The sequence below is a fragment of the Aptenodytes patagonicus genome, chromosome 2 (assembly GCF_965638725.1).
Source record: "Aptenodytes patagonicus chromosome 2, bAptPat1.pri.cur, whole genome shotgun sequence".
Lineage (NCBI taxonomy): Eukaryota > Metazoa > Chordata > Aves > Sphenisciformes > Spheniscidae > Aptenodytes > Aptenodytes patagonicus.
This window is the reverse complement of record NC_134950.1, coordinates 38,934,103-38,953,063: the sequence shown is the minus strand read 5'-3', so window position 1 is coordinate 38,953,063 and position 18,961 is coordinate 38,934,103. Positions and strand designations below refer to the sequence as shown.

At 39.5% G+C, this 18,961-nt stretch overlaps 2 protein-coding genes across 12 annotated transcripts in view; one reads left to right on the top strand and one right to left on the bottom strand.

The window, feature by feature from the left end:
* Positions 1 to 294: 294 nt before the first annotated feature.
* COPS5 (COP9 signalosome subunit 5) lies at positions 295 to 14,502 on the bottom strand. The gene is made up of 8 exons (XM_076329607.1): positions 13,878 to 14,502; positions 13,538 to 13,772; positions 10,635 to 10,763; positions 9,334 to 9,399; positions 7,767 to 7,852; positions 4,786 to 4,897; positions 3,835 to 3,983; positions 295 to 695 (listed from the first exon to the last, which is right to left on the bottom strand). The coding sequence occupies exons 1-8, from the start codon at positions 14,033 to 14,035 to the stop codon at positions 611 to 613; spliced, it is 1,020 nt and encodes a 339-aa protein (XP_076185722.1). The 5' UTR covers positions 14,036 to 14,502; the 3' UTR covers positions 295 to 610.
* A 3-nt stretch (positions 14,503 to 14,505) lies between these two features.
* CSPP1 (centrosome and spindle pole associated protein 1) overlaps positions 14,506 to 18,961 on the top strand; it is a 65,739-nt gene continuing 61,283 nt past the window's right edge. For 8 of the 11 annotated variants that reach the window (XM_076329605.1, XM_076329599.1, XM_076329600.1 and 5 more), the window contains exon 1: positions 14,506 to 14,624. The gene's annotated coding sequence lies outside the window, so the exon portion shown is untranslated. Of the gene's footprint in view, positions 14,625 to 15,186; positions 15,267 to 18,961 lie in introns of those variants that run through there. The other 3 variants (XM_076329606.1, XM_076329604.1, XM_076329597.1) reach the window with 3 other exon arrangements.

Here is an 18,961-nt window from a genome sequence, read left to right as displayed (position 1 = left end):
ACTGTTGTATCATGCACGAATGTTTCATCACTGTGAGAAGAAACCATTTCTGGCTGGACCAGTAAAACTAAATCCGGAAAGGTTCCATTAGATTTAATAACTTGTGAAAAGATAAGCAAATGAGATTTTGATTCTTAAAATTAAACACAGAAATGAAAATCTGAGAAACAAACTTCTTATACTGCATAGGTTACCTAGCTCATCTAACCGAGTGGACAAAGCTTTTCTACGGAACAATCAGAAAAAGAGTAAGAGGAAATGAATGTTTGCCAAAAAATTCAAGCCCCCAAACACTCATTTTCAAAACTGTTTTATTGCAGTTGGATAATAGAGATAAATACCTAAGAGCAAAATCCAGTGAGTCACATTTATTTTTCTTTTGGAACAATTCTCCAAACTGGTTGTGTTTTATGATAAAGAACAAGAAGTTGCACTACATTTCAGAACATTTTGTTCTTTAAAACTGGTCAGACAGGTGGGAAATATTAAAGTACTACAAATTAAATGAGTAATTTTCCACTCCAGCTTCATTTCCCAAACTGAACAAGTCCAAGCGAAAGAAACCATGACTTTTTCTGCTTTGGAGATGCATATCAGCTGGTGATGCACTTCAAGCTATATTAATTTGATTAAAAAGTTTATCCTTAATAACCTGAGACATCAATCCATGTATAGCTTCTATGGTGGTCTTGCAGCTGAAAAACAAGCATAAATTCAACGTTGGCCAAACACTGAACTGAACTGTCATTTTATTTGAAGATATTCAGCTGTTTTGGAAGTTCAGGGTGCCCATAACCCCATGAATCTTAACAACTGTCCAGAAAGGAAAAGTCACACACAGCAGTTTAGCCATTGTTGCCAACAGCTTTTTGTTACTTCAAAAGCAAACTGATGAGCACTATACACACAAAGACCAATTCCAGAAAACTTCTTTGTCTGGCAATTTAGGACATCTTACACTAACAACAGGAAGTGAGCTCTGTGGTCATCTGAACCAAAAAGTAAAAAAAAAAAAACAAACCAGCCCTGGGGGAATGGAGCTACCAGCTGTTACCAATACCTGAAGGCTACCTTATCTCCTTTGCCCAACCCTAGGCCAGTAGTGCACAGTAACCATAGCTCCTCTGAGAAACTTTACAGAGAACATTAAAGGAAGAGTTTATAGAGCTAATCAGTTATTAGTCAAAATATGTAACGTGCAAAACCCCCAAACAGCTGAGAGGATTCCTATTGATCCAAGTTTCATCCAGTGTGCCTGGCTTAAGGGGATGTAGTGTCAAACTAACAAATAAAAATGTCTCAGAACAGAATATACAAATGCAAAAGATGAATCAGCCCTGAAAGCATGGAGAATAGGGACAAATTACTACTAGATAGATAAAAGGAATCCTGGGCAAAGGAAGTTGGCTTGGAGCACAGTTTGGCTAATGCGTATGTGCTCTTAGAAAATGGCTCTGAGAGATGTGTATGCACAGTAACAGAAAAGATCATACAGCCAAGTGTAAGCACCTTTATGCTAATGTCTTACCCTACTGTTTTTCCTAAAACAGGTACACCCAATAATCCTTTAGCAAACTTTGCAACATTATTTCTTGAAAGTAATTTAGGTGCCACTGAATCAATTGTCCTGGTGTCTGTACAAGTCTTCTACTGTCTTTTCTTAGGAAAGATTATTAGTTGAAGAAAAACATGCATCTGTAAAAGTGTTACAATCCATTTTGGGAACTACAGTAGCCTCTGTTACACAGCAAAGCAGAATTGATGACAACAACAATCCCTTCCAGTCTTACAATTTATAAACTAACTACTGACGATGACTAAATAAAAACAGAAAAGAAAGATCTCTAGAAACACTGCAAGAAATAATATAGTAGGGTGATCAGAGGAGGAGTTATTCCTTAGAATAACTGTAAGCACATGAGAGTAATGAGAAAATAAAATGCGGTCAGTATTATGGGACACCAAACAGGGATCAAAATCAAAGCAAACTTGTCAGCAACTCCATCCTTCTCGTGTCTTTAAAGCATTACTATTGTAACTGTTTCACTATTGTAACTGTTTCACTACAGGAACTGGGAGGTATCACGTAACCTGGCTGTTGTGAGTTAGCAACAGCCTTAACTCCATTGCAAATGTATTCTGCAACTAGAATAGTCTAAATGGGTATTAACTTCTACAAAGTCAAGCCCCCTCCAACTCAATCACATTTGTTAGAAAACTTGTAACAGCTGTTAACTTTCCATAACAAGGAAACAAATGCACAGAAGACACTAGCACAACAGCAACTCTGATTCTATTTAGCAATGACCATACTACATTTGCAGGTATTCCCCCACTGCTTACTGGGGAACAAAGATTTGTCCAACACAAGATGACTCCTCTCTTTATTAAGGCAAAGCCCGTGTTCACCTGAGTCATACTGAGCAAGATGTAAATAATTTATTTATAAATCAGTCTCTTCACACAAGGCCTCCTTTTTGTCTCTTGATTTTTTAACCTATCATTAGAACCCACCACTCATCTGGTATGTCAAAAATTAGTTCCTTAGTAAAGTTTGTACTATGGCACATATTGCTAACGTGGCGGGGGTGGGAGGGAAGAGAATACAAGAAAACTCTTCTATGTATCAGGAGAAAATGATGAGGAAGAGGACCAGAAAACCTCCAAATCTGAAAAGTAGAACGTCCCAGATTTTATTCCATTTTTGCAGTCTGTTCCAAGGGATTCTACAGAATTGTTCCTTATTAAATGGAATTATACCTCACTCAGAACGCTCCTAAGATGCATGCAGGTGAGTCCTGTCTTCTCCACAGATGGACCTGAGATTGTACTAGCATGTACAGTGCAGCATTATTGGTTTTCGAAGTCTGGAATTTGCCAAATACAATGTTCTTGAACAGCCCAAGATACTATATGACTTGTTGGACACCATAACCCTTTGTTAAAGATTTTACTTGGAAAAATGGTGACTGTAACATTATATAGATAGTCTAAGCACACATATCATTCTTAAGACTATTGGGAGAGAGAGGTAAGTATTAGTGAGAAGCAACTTTTGTACTTCAAAGCTCAAAAAAGAAAAGAGCTGATTACCAACAAACATATCAGGAACACCGAGGGAAAACACTATAGCTTCTTTGAAATAATGCTGTACGCCCAGTGATAATAAGTTAATTAACTGATAATAGCAAGTATTTGCTATCAGGCAGGGTAGCTAAATATAAAAGCCAGAATGTCTGTAATCTACTTCTTAGAAACAAAACACAACACAAAACAACAAAAAACCCCCTTATTTGTGGAAAAAGGAGGTATTAATTAAGAAATATGAAAAAAAGGGAGTTCTTAAGTGAATGAAAGTATTACCCAAGTATAAACTAAACTTACTGGACTGTTAGCACTAGTTCTTAAAATCATGTTCTATATAATAATTTTAGTTACTGTTAGTTTAAACCTGATTAGCCACATAAAATGTGCTATTTTCTAGCAATGCTACCATTTTGCATTTGACAGAAAACATCTTTTTTGGTTTGCCGTATACTGATGGAATTTAACGGGGATTTTTTTGTTTAATGAACTACAAACTAGAGTTGAATTTATTCCAGAAACAAAGATTGAAAAGCCATTGTAGGTTTAATAAAGGCAAGATCTTCCTAAACTTTCAAAAATAACTAGTGACATTTGGAGTCTCTCATTCCTATCTATAATCTAATCATTTTTATCTATAATCTTGGTAGGTTACAATTGAATTGGTAGGTTACAATTAAAAGCATGATAAAAAGTTTAAAACAAAATAACACTTTTTACAGGGAAGAACACAAGTATGCGTTATTTTACCTGTCTCTTGTTGCTTTTCCAAGTTTGTCTTCTGACTTCTTATCATGAGTCTCTAAACCCAGCATGAAACTGCCCCTTCCAAGCTGAGCTTCTGACTGTTCTAATTTTTCAGACAAATCAAAGACTTGGCCAGTGGTGTAGTCAGCATTCTTAGGAGAAAGAAGGTGATAAACATATTGAATTCTAAGCTATAAATTCAAGCATTTATACACAAAATAAACAAAACCTGAAAAGAGCCTTTAAGACTGTAGTACTGCACATTTTAACCTCTATCTGCAACTGAAGTGATACAGAACACGAGTGGCACACAAGTGGTGGTTGAGAGAACAGAAGCTGAACATCTGACAAACGCTCAATACCTAAAGCCTGAAATGGGCACTCTCTATTACTTTCAGCCCATGTCCTAAGTTACGAAAGAGTAAGGAAAACTCAGTTGGTTTTGACCAAGAGAAAAGGCATAAAATTGGCTTTTGCAGAAGGAAGGTTTTGATGATGAGCTGTTACATTGAAGGTCTACCTGCAGTATTTCTGTTGCAACCTCGTTTTAACAGTTCCATTGTGGTTTTTTGGGTTTTGGTGGGGTTTTTTGTTTGGTTGGTTTTTTTAAAGTGTTTACTTATTCAATGCCATTATTTTAAGGCATACTATTCATTCCAGTGCTGTAAAGAGATAGAAGGTTAAAAGGTGTTTAAGACAAAATCTAAGCATCTAGATAAGTCAGTAAAATTAAACATAAAAGTTATTCCCACCTTCTACTTCTAAAGAGCAGATATAAAGAACATTTCAGTATTTATGATTAGGAAAGCCTTCCTTTCTTGTTTAATCTGACGAATAGATTCTTAATGTGTTTCTATATCTACCAGTGTCCCATTAAGCGTTTTACAGTAGAGGGTCTGGCTTTCAGCACTAATGAATTAATACATGCACATGATAGCATACTATGGTACTTACAGTAAGCAAACTAGAAGAACTGAGAGTGTTCACCCAGTACTTATTCCACAAAAGCTCAAGCAATTTACGGTCCAAAGATGATTTAAAGTACGAGACTTCTAAAGCATAATACCTTTAAAAACAAACATGCAAACAAAATAAGCTTCCATCTAAACATGTCTTGTTTGGCTGTGACACCCAAAATACATCCATCTCAAACAATCCTTATCAATGGCAAATATCTTCAAAAATTCAAAGCACTGAACAGTAAAAAGGTTACCCCCAGTTCCAATTCTAACTCTAAAAGATGTTCCGTAAGTATTTCATATATAGCTTTAATACAGGTACACATAATTCCCACACATACTGCTGTGTTCTATTTAATGAGATTGCAAGATTTTTTTAATTATTCTCTTAACAACTTCTTGTGCAATGCAATGATGCCCTGTTCCATGCTTGGAATCTTCAATACTGTAATACTTGTTACTTACAGATGACTGCAGTTTTGCATATATCACCTCTAACTCAATTAGGAATGTTTGATAGCAGTAAATGTTACAAACAGGCAAATAATCTTATGTTCTACCATACTTATTCTGAAAGCCAGTTTTTAGTGGTGCTACAGAATTCACAAGAGATGATAAAGTGGATAGAAAGCTGAGCTATGCAAAGTCATTAGTGTAGGTGAATTACTGCAACATTAGAGAGCTATATTAAACTTTATTTTGATCAGGAAATTCTTGAGCAGGTTATCAATAATCCTATTATCTCTTGATTTCTCTGGAAAGGTATTTTGCTTGGTATTTCTGTAAGAAATTCCATCTGAGATAACAATGCTTTAAAATCTACCAACACACCACACTTCAATATTTTTGAAGAACAAATACCCTTATTTCACATATGCTAAGAAAAATGAGGTACTGTCAGTTCTTCAAAGAGATGTGTGGCAGATTCAAAATTAGAAATCAAAGTTGTTTGAGGAATAGTGTAATAAACTTACTTAAAAAGATTAAATGGAAGCAGTTTCACATTGGGCATTGAACACCAATTAAAGGAGAGAAGTTTGACTTAAGATTATCCAGACTGCTACTGCGAAGCAATTAGTAGTCACTGGCATTCCAAACAGACAGGATCATTAAGGGTGTAGAGAAGAAGTCTGATGAAGAGCGGCTGAGGGAACTGTTGCTGTTTAGCCTGGAGAAAAGCAGGCTCAGGGGAGACCTTTTCACTCTCTACAACTACCTGGTTGTAGCAAGGTGGGTGTCGGTCTCTTCTTCTCCCAAGTAACAAGTGATAGGACAAGAGGAAACAGCCTCAAGTTGTGCCAGGGGAGGTTTAGACTTGATATAGGAAAAATTTCTTCACCGAAAGGGTTGTCAAGCAGTGGAACAGGCTGCCCAGGGAAAGGGTTGAGTCACCATCCCTGGAGGTATTTAAAAGATGTGTAGACGTGGCGCTTAGGGACATGGTTTACTGGTGGACTTGGCAGTGCTAGGTTAACGGTTGGACTCGATGATCTTAAAGGTCTTTTCCAACCTAAATGATTCTATGGCTCTATGGTTCATTCAAGTTCTCTAAACTTTTAATTCTTAGACTACCCATACTACTGAGAGGACACCACCAGTCTAGTCTTTTGTATTATTAGGAATTCAGTAACGTGACAAATTTCCAGTTTTAATTCCCTCTCTTTGCCTAACTGCTGTTTCCTTCTAGGAAAGACTGGAAAATATTTTCATGGTTTGGATGGAAAGAAATGGCTTGTACAAGAAGACAACTTCCTGAGATGGAGATTATAATGATAACTATTAAGCACTTCCAACTTCAAAAAAACCACCAAATGAGCTCTCCCAAATTGGCCACCTCTAAAATAGAAAGGATAAAACATATCATCCTTTCAAGCTTAAAAGCATGGGTTTATGGCCAATGCCAGACTTATAAGGACTACTCTGAAATGACAGGAACATTACAGTTCTACAAAGATTTCTGTGTAGCTACTGCTCTGTTTTTTTCCTCAAATTGGATCGGAAGACCAATTCCAATTGTTTTAATTTCTTCATCTCTTCAGGGTCAGACTTTGCATGCAGCTATAAATGCACTGAAGAACAGATATCCATGCACTAAAACCGTGAAAAAATTATGCAACAGCCTACAGGACATACTGGTGTCAATGAGATCTTCAAGTTCTCTGTACACAGATGCTTAAGCTGTTCTACAGCTGAAGGTAGAATTGAAACCAGGTCGTTATTGAAAGAAGCAGTCCCATCTTTCCTTAGCTGTTCTTTGCAAACACTGTGTCTCCAACATCTGTCTCTACTTTCCATCCCACCTTAGCTTAAGCAGCAAGAACGTGTGTGCTCCCACAAGATGGACCAGATCAGGGGACTCACCTGGCAAAACAAATGCTTGCCAAGTAAGTAAACGTAGGTATGAAATGAGGAATATGTGGCTGGGGATAGAACAGTTAAAGAAAGGATGGTTAAAACTAAACTACCTTTTTAATTCATGGACAGTAAACTAGCAGGAGAGAGAGAAAAAGCGGTAATTCTTCCTGTTGCTGATGTTATCCTTGAAGCAGCTGTACTTTCCAATCCTACCAAAGACAGAAACAATCTTAACATGCCCAGTGACGCAGGATAAAAAGATGCACAGCACTTGCCACTACTCAGAAGAGCTGACAGATTACAGTCTCCTTAGCCCTGCTGCTAAATCTACATCTGACCCTTTCCTCCCTGCGCTAAGAAAGCACCACTACTTAAAGGTGTTCAGGAATCAACTGCTAAAGCTTTTAACCAGGTTCATCTTCCATCTTTGTAACAGTTCGCCCTTAAAATATCTCCTAATAAATAACAATAACACTTTTTCACAAAACCAACAGTGCTAAAGCAACAAAGAACCTCAAGATCTGAAACACTCCAAGAAATGTACTTTTCCGTACTGAATCACTAACCTAAACACAAAAATTGAGAACTTGTGCTAGAGTTAGTAGTTTTTATGTTACTTACTGTTTACAATGTACACCAAAATCTTCTATTTTATTAAGCGGAATAGTCTGGTATTCAGAGGGACCTTCATCTGGAGGTTTATAGCCCTAAAAATTCAACAAAGGGCAAAGATGACACAGTAATTTTGGGACTTTTTAAAATGCCTAAACTCTTTGAAAGCACTTCACAAAAAATCTAGTTTATGCAATTCTAGTTTATTTTTCCTAGGGAAAATGAAATTTCCCCCTGTAGCCTGACATTTGGAATTTTCTTGGATCTCAGATTTACATTTGGCTTTACTAGCAGTCATTACATTTGCAGGTCTATCAAAAAGCATGCTGGAAGCAAACTAGTGGTCAATAGTTGAGATTCTTCAAACAAGTAAGGTGGCAAGCTATGATTGGATCATTTCTTAGATCAAAGAAAGAGCGAGCTTCTTCTAAGATAATATTTCTCTACCTATTCTTGGAAGTGATTTCAATCCTCTTTTGAGGGAAGAGAGGAGGCATGAGAAGAGGGAAGGAACATCCATGCCTTGGATATGCCTTAGGGATACCTAAAACTTCAGTTACTTATTTAGCCACTCACAGCTACTGACTAGGCAAGAACTGCCCACAAACCACTGTGAGGACTCCCTAAAAATACGCTTCTAACATGCATTTTCTATATACGGTTTGGTTTTCAGGTGCAGGATTCTTCTCCCTGCTCAAAATTCTGGAAGTATTTATGAGGTGGTTTTGCCTACAGAAGCGAATATTCTCTGAATCGCAAACTGTTCTAAGAAGATCTCTTGTATATTTGTCAACACAAAAATAATGCTTGAATGCAACTGGGAATCTCTCACAATCATTTTTGTTCATTACAGTTTTACTGTATGTAATGTCAGCTGAAGTTTTTGATGAGTCAATAATAACTGGAAATTTGAAGGATATACCTGAACTTTCTTAGATTGAAATTAAATAGCACAGTTATAGCTCTGCCAGAAGTATAAACAAAAGACTGCATTTGGAGATCTAGATCTCCAATATTTATGTGATTTCCTAGTTTTTAGCCTAACCTTTCCACATTGTTTAATTAACTCGTTTTTTTTGTACGTTATTTTGCGAAGATTCGTAAAATTTATTTGAAAAGAGTTAAGTAGATAGTTTTGAATCCTGCTTTTCTAAAATGAAAAGCAGATTACAACACATAAAACACGCTATTAAAATTTGGTTTTAGGTCTAAAAAATGATAGAGAAGAATTAACATAAATCTATTTTGATGAATGCTACCGACAACTATATCCATTAAAAATGGCTGTATTGAGCTATATAATTTTAGGACAGCTCCACTATCTAGTCAGTCTATTTGATTTAAGACTGCCAAAAATCTATGAAAAACAAACTAGAAGTCAACCTTTGTAAATGTGATCAATTTCCAAAGACACGCAATACCCAGTATATCAGCACATCCTTCTTCCAGAATGAACAATGACATACAGTACAGCAGATCAAACTGTCAGATGATCAAACTGCAGTAATCTTTAGAACCAATCTATTAATTTAAAGACAGTTTAGTGATCACGCACTAGATAATTTTAACTATTTACCTTAGGATATGTCCTAAATGCTCCAAGATTTACTTTTCCTGCAGATATTGTTCTTGTTGGATCAATCTGTAGGAATACAGATAATGCTTGTTATATGCATTTTATAAATTATTACAGGCATAAATTAACTTTACAGTAATTGTATTTCAGAAACATAATTAGTGCAAATTGTATTAGTTTTGTCATAAACAGTACTTTTTCAGTTGGCATCTGTTGGTATGAGACTCTGAAAAGATGGGAATATCAATAGCCTTCTATGGACCATTTTTTCAACCTCATTTTCCTTATTTCCCAAATACTTGAAAGAAATTGCACTTAAGAGCAATCAATAAACCATAATAAAAAAAATCTTCATTTTAATCTTATAACCACTAGAGGTAAGAAATAGTATTGTGTGATCTGCTGTATTTTGGTGGAAAATACAGGAAACTAATGAAGGAATCTCCTTGCTAACATACTTACTGATGCCCTGTTTAATTTTAAAAGTAATTTGGGGAGGGGGGAGGAAAAAGCAGTCCCAAGGAAAGTGTTCTGAATCTGTGAAATTATGTCATAACATAGGAGAACTCACATGGTGGAAATACTTCTTAAGGGTCATTTATCCTTTTTTAATGTAATTCTGCCATCAGAGTTATATTCCTTCTGACTAATTTCAGTCTTTTTTCCTTTATTTCCTTCAGTAGCAATGGTTATACAAGTAGTAGCTAAAATAAGGTTTACTTTTGATTTCAAATGTGCTCCGAAGCCTGGAAGACCCTGAAGGGCCCAAAGAGTTTCTTCAGATCTTTTCTTCAAAGATAGATTTCCTGGGGTCTTCTACCTTGTACTATGCCACCGATTTAATTTAAAAGGCATTTTAGATGCAAAGTAACGGAACTCCGTGAACACGCTTTGCTCTATTTCGACAGAAGAAGCAACAAAGAGAACAAAAGAAACAGAATTTTGTTCTGCTGCAGGAGGTTGAATATGGATTGCTCAATACATTTTTCTGCAAAAGTACCAAGTAGGACTTTAAGTTAAGAGTAATGTATGGATTTGTACAGAGCTACCATACCTGGAACAACGCAGTGAAAACAGCCTCGGTAAGCAATACTCCTGGTTTGACCAGTATGCGGCCAGCAAAGCAAAAGGAGCAACACCAATTTAAAATACCAACACCAATTTAAAATACCAACACCAATAAAACACTTCCATCATGCAAAAATACACACTACTAGAATGTTAACGGACAGAAATCTAAAATTATTCCCCCCTCAACACAATTTGCTATGCAGTTTTATCAACTATCAGCCAGTACTTACAACCACTGCTACAAAGGGTTCTTGAAATTGCTGATTAAGCATCTGGGTACTGACGTCGATCCCAGAGAGCCAGCAGCCATAGCCGGGGTGACTGTGATACCAGCCAATTGCATTTTCTAGACGACCAACCTAACAGCAGTGAAGGAAAACAAACCCAGTGTTAACCTCCATTCCAAAAGTACCAGCTGCCCTCTATTGGGCCTTCCAGCATACTACAACGCGGTGAGAGCATAAAGAATACACACACAGCCCGCGATGCTAACTTACTAATACTAAACTAGATACTAAACATACACCTTATTTTGGTAAAATATTTCCTAGAAACCATAAAATCTCTAGTATTAGCATTCTCTGTTACAGTTACTACCACAGAACAAAGAACTTCAAGGAGCCAGGAGCTCCTTCTTCAATGACAGCTGAAGTACAGAAGAGATTCCACGTGGTGAGATGGTAAGCAAGCTAGGACTCTTCAGCATGGAAGAGAAATTTCTTAGGGTGGATATGACATAAGTATATCTAATCTCATATAATGTGTGGTATGTCAGTAGAGAATGAATGTTCATTATTTAGTACAGTAACGCATCTCAGAGGCATATAGAGAGATTGTTGCTAGGTTTAAAAAATAACTTCAAAGCGGCATGTTTTCGAACACCAGAGTGACAGAAATCATTGCCAGAGCATGCTGTGAAAGCCAAAAGATGAATTTTTGAGATTTTTAGGATCAGAAAAACTCAAAATAGGAGTTTCCAAATAATTCCCCTGGCTATCTCTACAAATACGGGAAGAAAAACAAACAAACAAACATACATACATAAAAAAACCCCAGGAGAACAAACACCCACCACTGGACCTAATTCTGTAATCCTCTCTCAGGAATTGCTTACTGGCTGCTCCACACTGAGTTGAATAATTTTGGTATGACCCTATATGCCATTCTTAACTGAGAGTTGTGTGTTTGGATGCATCACCTGCTTGGTTTTGCCAAATACTGAGTATGTCAGGAAGGTTAAATCAGAAAAATGTTAAGATGAGACAGAACAGACAAACTGCCTACTGAATGGAACATTTATTTTATTTTTGAATTGGTGAATAATATTTATATTTTCTGTACATCTCCCATAGTAGAGAAGGAGAGACCAACAAAACACTAAAGAACGTGTGTTATTTTTCAAAGCCAAATAACACATTTTGACTGTGTTAGCACCACATCCTGCCCATGGAGAAGCAAATAACTGGAACACTGGCATCTGTGAAGTACTTATGCAGGGGAACGTATCAATTTGCAATCTAATATTAAAAAGAGTTATTCTAGGAACAACTGCTTGCCAAAATCGAATGTGGAACAGCCAGCATGCAAACTCTGCCAGAGCACCAGTAAAGCTGAGTTATTATATTTGCACACAAGTTCAATTTCAAAATTGCGAAACGGACTATAGACAAAACTGTACAATATAAACAACCAGAAAAAAATGTTTCCTATCATATGAGTACTCCTTACACAAACCTGGACTGTTTTAAACATAAGACAAACTAACCGTATTTAAAAAACACTAATTTTATGCTATATACTTACTATTTTGAAACCCATTATTTCTACCTAAGAACTGGATAGTATGAATATGTCTTTAGGTAAAGACATCTTTTCAAGTTACCTACTTTTCTGCAAAAACAGTATTAGTATCATGACATTAATAGCTTCCAGATAAAAGGAACTAGATTAAATAAATTATTTCTAAATTTTCTCATAAACAGAGATTAATTATTAAAAAAAGCCCCAGAATATACCTACTTCTGGATTATGTTTACTCTTTTCTGATGTTATGATCCAGCCTAATTCACATCTATTTAAATATCTCTAACTCTATGTAAGGCTGTGAATATAAGTAAAACTCTCCACAATAACCCAAATACTTCTCTGTTATCTCCAGTGAATAAGTAAGGAGCTTCTAATTTTAGCTCGTTTAAAATACTTTGAAGATTAAAGAAAAATCACAGGGTAAAATGGGCCTCAAAACTATTTGAACTTGGAGAGTTAGAGTTATTTCAATGCTCGTTCATAGCATAGGATTGCCCTGTATTGGAAGAAGCATGTCAGCAGGTGCTTTGATGTGCTGTGCTGGTTTCTACATCAGCCACAAAGCAGATTCATATTTCTGTTATCCTTCTGCATGTGAGAATTTTACTGCGTAGTCAGGCTTAATATGACATGGATCTCTAAATACAGGGTGATGAAGAGGAGGAAGAGACATCTGAGTCAGTTCATCAAAATTTCCAAATTATAAGTATGAATAATGAGGTTGCACGGAAACTTACTTATTCCTTCATTGGCATTTTCTTCACAAATGTCTTTTCTTTATTTTTATGGAAAACAGCAGCATGGCTATGCAGTAAGACTTCAAAAAGCAAGAAGGTAAGAATAAACATCATATTTCTGATCTACAAATAGTAAGTATCTCTGACACATACATATTTTATATTTAATTTAGCATACTGTTTCTAGAAACATGTTTTTAGGAACACGTATTATATCAGTTGTTTTAGAAACACACTCCCTCCTTGTTCCATCCACAAGCCACCAGCTGCAGCCACAAAAACACTTCCTGAGCAATGAAAATAATTTGTAAAGGAAGAATCCAGTACTTGATGACCTACTGTAACACATGGAAATATATACGTGAAAATGTTTAAAGGGGTCTGTGTTCTTTGCTGCTGACGCAGTTCTCTTAGCCACGTTTGAGAAGAAACAGGGCAACCGGACAGCCGCTTTTATCACTGGGGGGGGGGGGGGGGGGGGGAAGGCGGGGAAGCCTGCAAACCCCAGAACATGTTCCTGCGCGATTAGCTTACAAGATCCGCAGCCACACCACGGAAGGAGAGAAACACCCTCTGCTGCTTCTCCTTACCTGCTTTGCGTTTTCAATGTAGGCAGCCATGTACTCGTAGGCGGCCGCCTGAGCGTTGACGCGAGTCTCGGTGCCCTCCACCGGCAGGGCGAAGCTGTCCATGATGATCATGGTTTCCCCGTCCACCTTGCCCAGCATGAGCCCCATCACCTCCAAGTTGCCCCCTGACCTGGCGTGCATCACCATCTTCAGGAGCGCCAGCGCCGAGATCTTGCAGTACTTGAAATAATGGTGGCTGCAAGAGAGAGGCCGCGGAAGCCATCAGGGCCCGCGCCTCAGGCCCTCGCCGCCCGCCCGCCTCTCCGGCCCCGCCGCCCGGCCCGGCCCCGCTCTCACTCACTCTTTGGTCCAGGGCTTGGCCGCCAGGATCTCCTGCTGCTGCTTGCGGTCGTACTTGTAGATCTCGTCGATGCTCTGCGCCTCCTGCATGTTGTTGGCCAACTCCCACGTCTTCTGCGCCATTCCGCTCCCGGAGGCGCCGCTCCCCGCCGCCGCCATCGCTCCCCACACCGGGCCCGGCCCTGGCCCGCCTCACCACCGCACCGGGCCGCCGGCGGAACCAAGCGAGGAGGGGGGAGTTGCGGGGGGAGGTGGTACGGTCCGCGCAGGCCCGGGGCGGGCGGCGCTGCGCCCCCAGCGGGAGCGCTCGGCTCTGCGCCTCGGCCGGGTCGATACAGCCGCCGTTGGAGCCTGCGGGTCACTGTGGGGCTGCTCGGCGTGCTCCGGTTATAGCATGTTGCGGCCCGACAGAAGGGTTCGGGAGCCACAGTGCGCTCTCCCTCCTCGCCGCCGCCCGGGCCGGTCGGCCAAGCGGTGTTTCGCGGGAAGCGGCCCGCGAAGGCCCCCGTTGAGGGGAGCCCGCCGCCGCCGCCGCCTCCCTTCCTGTTCCCCTTCGCCGGTTAAAGCCGCGCCAGTGCGACCCCGGCCCTGCTCCCGCCCGGGGAGGAGGCGAGCCGCTGGCGGCTGCGGGATAGAAGGGCCGCGCCGCGCCGCCCTCCGGAGCAGCAGAGGGCGCTGCTAGGCGCCGCCCGCCGGTTTCCGGGGAGGCGGTAACGCGCGCGGGACGCGGAGAGAGCTGCGGCCGCCGGTGAGCGGTGCAATCGGGACAGTGCCTGGGGACCTTCCCTCCGCAGCCCGGCCTGCCTGCCCCGCCACGCGGAGGCCGAGCGGCCGCCTTGTTCACAGCCCGGAGCGGGCGGCGGCCGGGACAGGGGCGGCTCGCCGGGGAGCGGGACGGGCCCGGGAGGCGGCGCAGGGAGCGAGACGGGACGGGACGGGGTGGGGTGGGGGGCGCCGGCCGGGGCCCCGGCCACGGTGCCGGGTCCGGGCCACGGTGCCGGGCCTGGGCGTCCCCGCGGGGGGCAATGGGGCTCCGCGAGGCCTTCCGGCGGGAGCCGTTTGTTGTGCGGCCGTTGCCTAACAACGGTGTCGCGCTCCTTAAAGGGGCCGAGCCCCGAAGTGCCGCCTCCCCGCCCGGCGCACAGCCTCCCGCCGTCGCGGGCGGGCGGCAGCGCCTCACACCTGGGCTGAGGGGAGGTCGGTGCTTCCGGGGCTGTCTGAGAAATGCTGCCGAGGAGGGAAGGAGGGAGGCCGGGGCGGCCCGTGCGCGGGCGGGCGCTGCAGGCCGGGGCCGGCGGGGAGGCGCTTCCCCGAGCTGTCACGCTTGGAGGAATATATCTGATCTCCTGGCTCTGAAGGTTTTCCGAAATTAATGTCTCTTTGGATCAGAGTACGTGTTCTGGAAAAGTAGATAAGCCCTTATGGCGAGGGAAAGTAACTCGCAAAACTTGCTGGTTGGTTGTTCTGAGGGTTAATTGCCTTCACGGTTATGAAAAACTCGCGTTGTTTTAGTCAGAGTTCGTTAATTGTGAGCGTCCAGACCCTGGGGTTTTTTTGTGCTTTTTCAGAGAAGAATTGAAAAGAAACGAAGGTGAAAGGTGCAGGAAGCATGTCTCTGACAGCAAGAGCTTATTCTAAATGCCGTTCACAGGGGTAGAGAAGCAGCCAGTACTGGCTGTTCTGAGAGCTTAGGAAGTTTGGGTGAAAAATATTTCTTAATGAAGCAATTACGTGACCATATAATCTGCAAGTACAATTACTAAACATGGCATACTGTTGCTTTCTTAAAGCAATTCCCTCCCCTCCCACCCTTGCTGCAGTTCATATGGATGGGAATTGCCATTTTGCCAGTTTTCCTGGTGTCATTTTAGTATTGTGGCACAGAATAGATGAAATCTGACTACTTACACATGCTGATTTTAAATTTTGTGCCCTGTTTTCTTGAACAAATAGGAGGGGAAGGGAAAGAACAAAAAGGAACGCAGTAAACATTGTTTTAGATGATAAAGTAGATACACAATATGCAGATAGATATAGTACATATGCTGCAATACGTATGCAAATAGATGTTTTGAATATCTTGAATAGAGACATGCATTATTAACTCTATTTGAGCATAGATCTAATAAAAATATAACATTCAAACTTGATTTATTTTCTTGAATAGCTATATGCTTTCTATTGCCTGGTATATTTGGTTAAGTTGAAGTCTACCTGGCTGACTCTGTAGTTTTTCAGAGCTGCTTTTGTGAAAACTTCCAGTTTAAAATAAAAAAAGGTTATGAAAAACTAAAATCTTCTTGAGAGTAAAAATATATAAAATACATTTTTTTTTATGGGATGCTTTCAGACAGTAGTTGAGTATATAGCAGCAGTATGTTTAATGTAATTTCACTTTGAATAATACAATGTTTTAGGAATGCAAATACATCCAAGATTTAAAGATGGAAGAGCTGATAGATGCTATCAAAATTTTTTTTAAATAGTATTTACAAAATATTCTGTTTTCAAAAAGCCATGAAAAATATGTTGTTTGCACCTCAAAATTTTGGGGGCATATGGTTTATCCTTGGGTTTTCAAATGTTTACAGCATGTTCTGACTTTCACTTTTGCTCTGTGCATGTGCCCATGGAGCAATGTCTCCAAGCTTAATTTTGAATCTGCTACTTTTGCTAGTAATAATTGCAAGGCTCTAGAAATGCACAAAATGCATTCAGACACAATGCTAAACTGAAAATAGATTATTTAATTTTGAATTGAAGTGGTTTTATAGTGGCAAGCTTTACCTCGGTACGTTTGTGCAGTTGTATGAAGCCAGTTTGAAGTTAATGGTTTGCTGTGAGTTTAGTCCTGTCACCTCCGAGATAGTTCACTCTGTAACTGGGGACTGCGGTAGCACTCTTTTCAGATAGAAATGTATTGTTTCTGGTTTTTTATTGTGATTAGTCATGATCTCTTCACTTGATACAGTAGGTGATAAAATTGATTAATATTCAGTGAGATATTTGCTTACATGCTGGTATATTTTCTGAACTTATCAGTGTATGCATCACATTCAAATTGTCAGTCTTTTGCTTAGAATACATAAAAATTTTTGATTCTTTTTCTTCACCTTTCATTCTCTTTCAGTATAATACACCCTTTTCGCTTCTCTCATAAAGTTTGCACTCAGGCGTATTTTAAGATGATCAACTCAAGCAGAAAGCTGTAAGACATAAAATGTCTAGCTATTTTCTAAGAGGCATTTAGCCACTTTTCCTGGTTATTTAGCTGTATTAAAGGTATGCTGAATCAACAGTGCTGTGGTGTTAGTCTTAGTGTTCTCCAAGGCCTGGAGTTGTGAACTTTCTTCATACCTATTGAATTGCCTGCGTAGTTCAACTGTAACTGTTTTGTCTTTGTTTTTTAATTTATTGTATTGCTTTTTTGAGCAATGTGACAGAAGTGCAGAATGCTAGAATATTCATTGTGTTTCTTGTGCTAGATAGAAAATATACTGCAAATATTCCTTTTGTTATACTGTCTCTCAGAATAGGTTTGGTACCATTCCAATACAGTGATTTGGAAATGGTTCTAGAGTTTATAAATATTATTGTAAATAGAGGTAAGAAATGCATATGTTGCAGTCAATGAGCTTTTGGGAAGGCTTCTCACAGTGCCTCCTTCTACGTGTGGTAATTTTGCTCTTGGTGGGTATGCAGCATTGGATAGGTGATGAGACCAACTTTTAAATTCTTTAGTATGACAAGTAGTTTCACCCGTTCAGAACAGTTTTTTTCATTATTCTTTTGTAACCTAATAGGCTAAATAAAATTTGTCAGTGCCTGAGAACTTACCCTCTTTTAGATTTCTTTTATCCTTTATCAGTGTGTAAAACTAATGAGATTAAAGATTTAGGACAAATCAGATGGGGGAATTTATTTTTGGAATTGATTGTCCTTTATTACCACCAGTAGTTGTAAATAGATTGTCCTAGTTCTGCCTCCTTTGTTACAATATTATAATTTTATATTATGAATCAAAAAATAGCATTAATGTAAAAGAAAAAGTTTAAAGGAATACATTTTAAGGAATACATCAAGCAGATGTATACCTTAAATTAAGTTAGCATGCAATTACTTGAATTTATCTGATGGAATTCTGACATTTTTTCTCTTCATCTTCTGGTAAGCATTTATCTCAGTCTCTCGGGACACATTATTTTATGTTAACCTGTGTAATATCTAATTCCACTAGTCTTTGTGAGGTGGTGTGTGGTGGTTTTTTTTTTAAATTCTTTGATCCTCTTCCTGAAAGTGTTTTCTAATATACTTTTATTGTTGGCCTATTGTTTACTTCATACAATCTGTAGGCTTTAGAAAGATACTGAATTAGCCTCAATAAAATTGCTGTACAATCTGAGTTTAGATACTGGATGTAATGGGATTGCTTAGGAACCTGCATAAGCAATCCTATTGCTTAAGTTGTGTGGGTAGTATTAGAGGGATTTGAGGGTCATAATTTTCTTCTCAGTTTCATGCTTCCTTTAAGCGTGGAATATAACATACGGATTTTTTTTCTGTAGGCTTGGTTTTGCAAAACTTCTCCTCCAGTGGAGTTAGTGAAAATGCTGAATGGAGATTAGGATGAGTAGGCTTGTATGCAGTCATTCTTTTTGTTTTTGTCTGTCTTCTTTCCATGGTTACTTAGTATGCAGCTTTGCAGTATTTTTAGTTTTGATAAGACTATTCCAACAAAGAATATTCAAAGTCTGAGTGTGTGCCTTAACTTCTGTACAGTTCCATTGTCATGAATTTGATTCACTTTAATTTTTATTATGAGGTTATCTAGGAGCAGCAATATACAATAAATTGAACAAATAAGATGCTAAAATTTCTGCTCTGAAGGGCTTTCAGTTAAATAGGCAAGATGCACAACTAATGGAAGAGAGGTAATCAGCTGTTCCTCAGTACACGTTTGCTTACAGATGAGTGGCTTGTCTGATTGCAAGTCAATGCTGCCTGATATCCACAGTCTTACAATTATTGCAGAACTGTGGCTGTTCTTATTGCCTCTGCTATTTTATTGGTACAGGAGGTAATGAT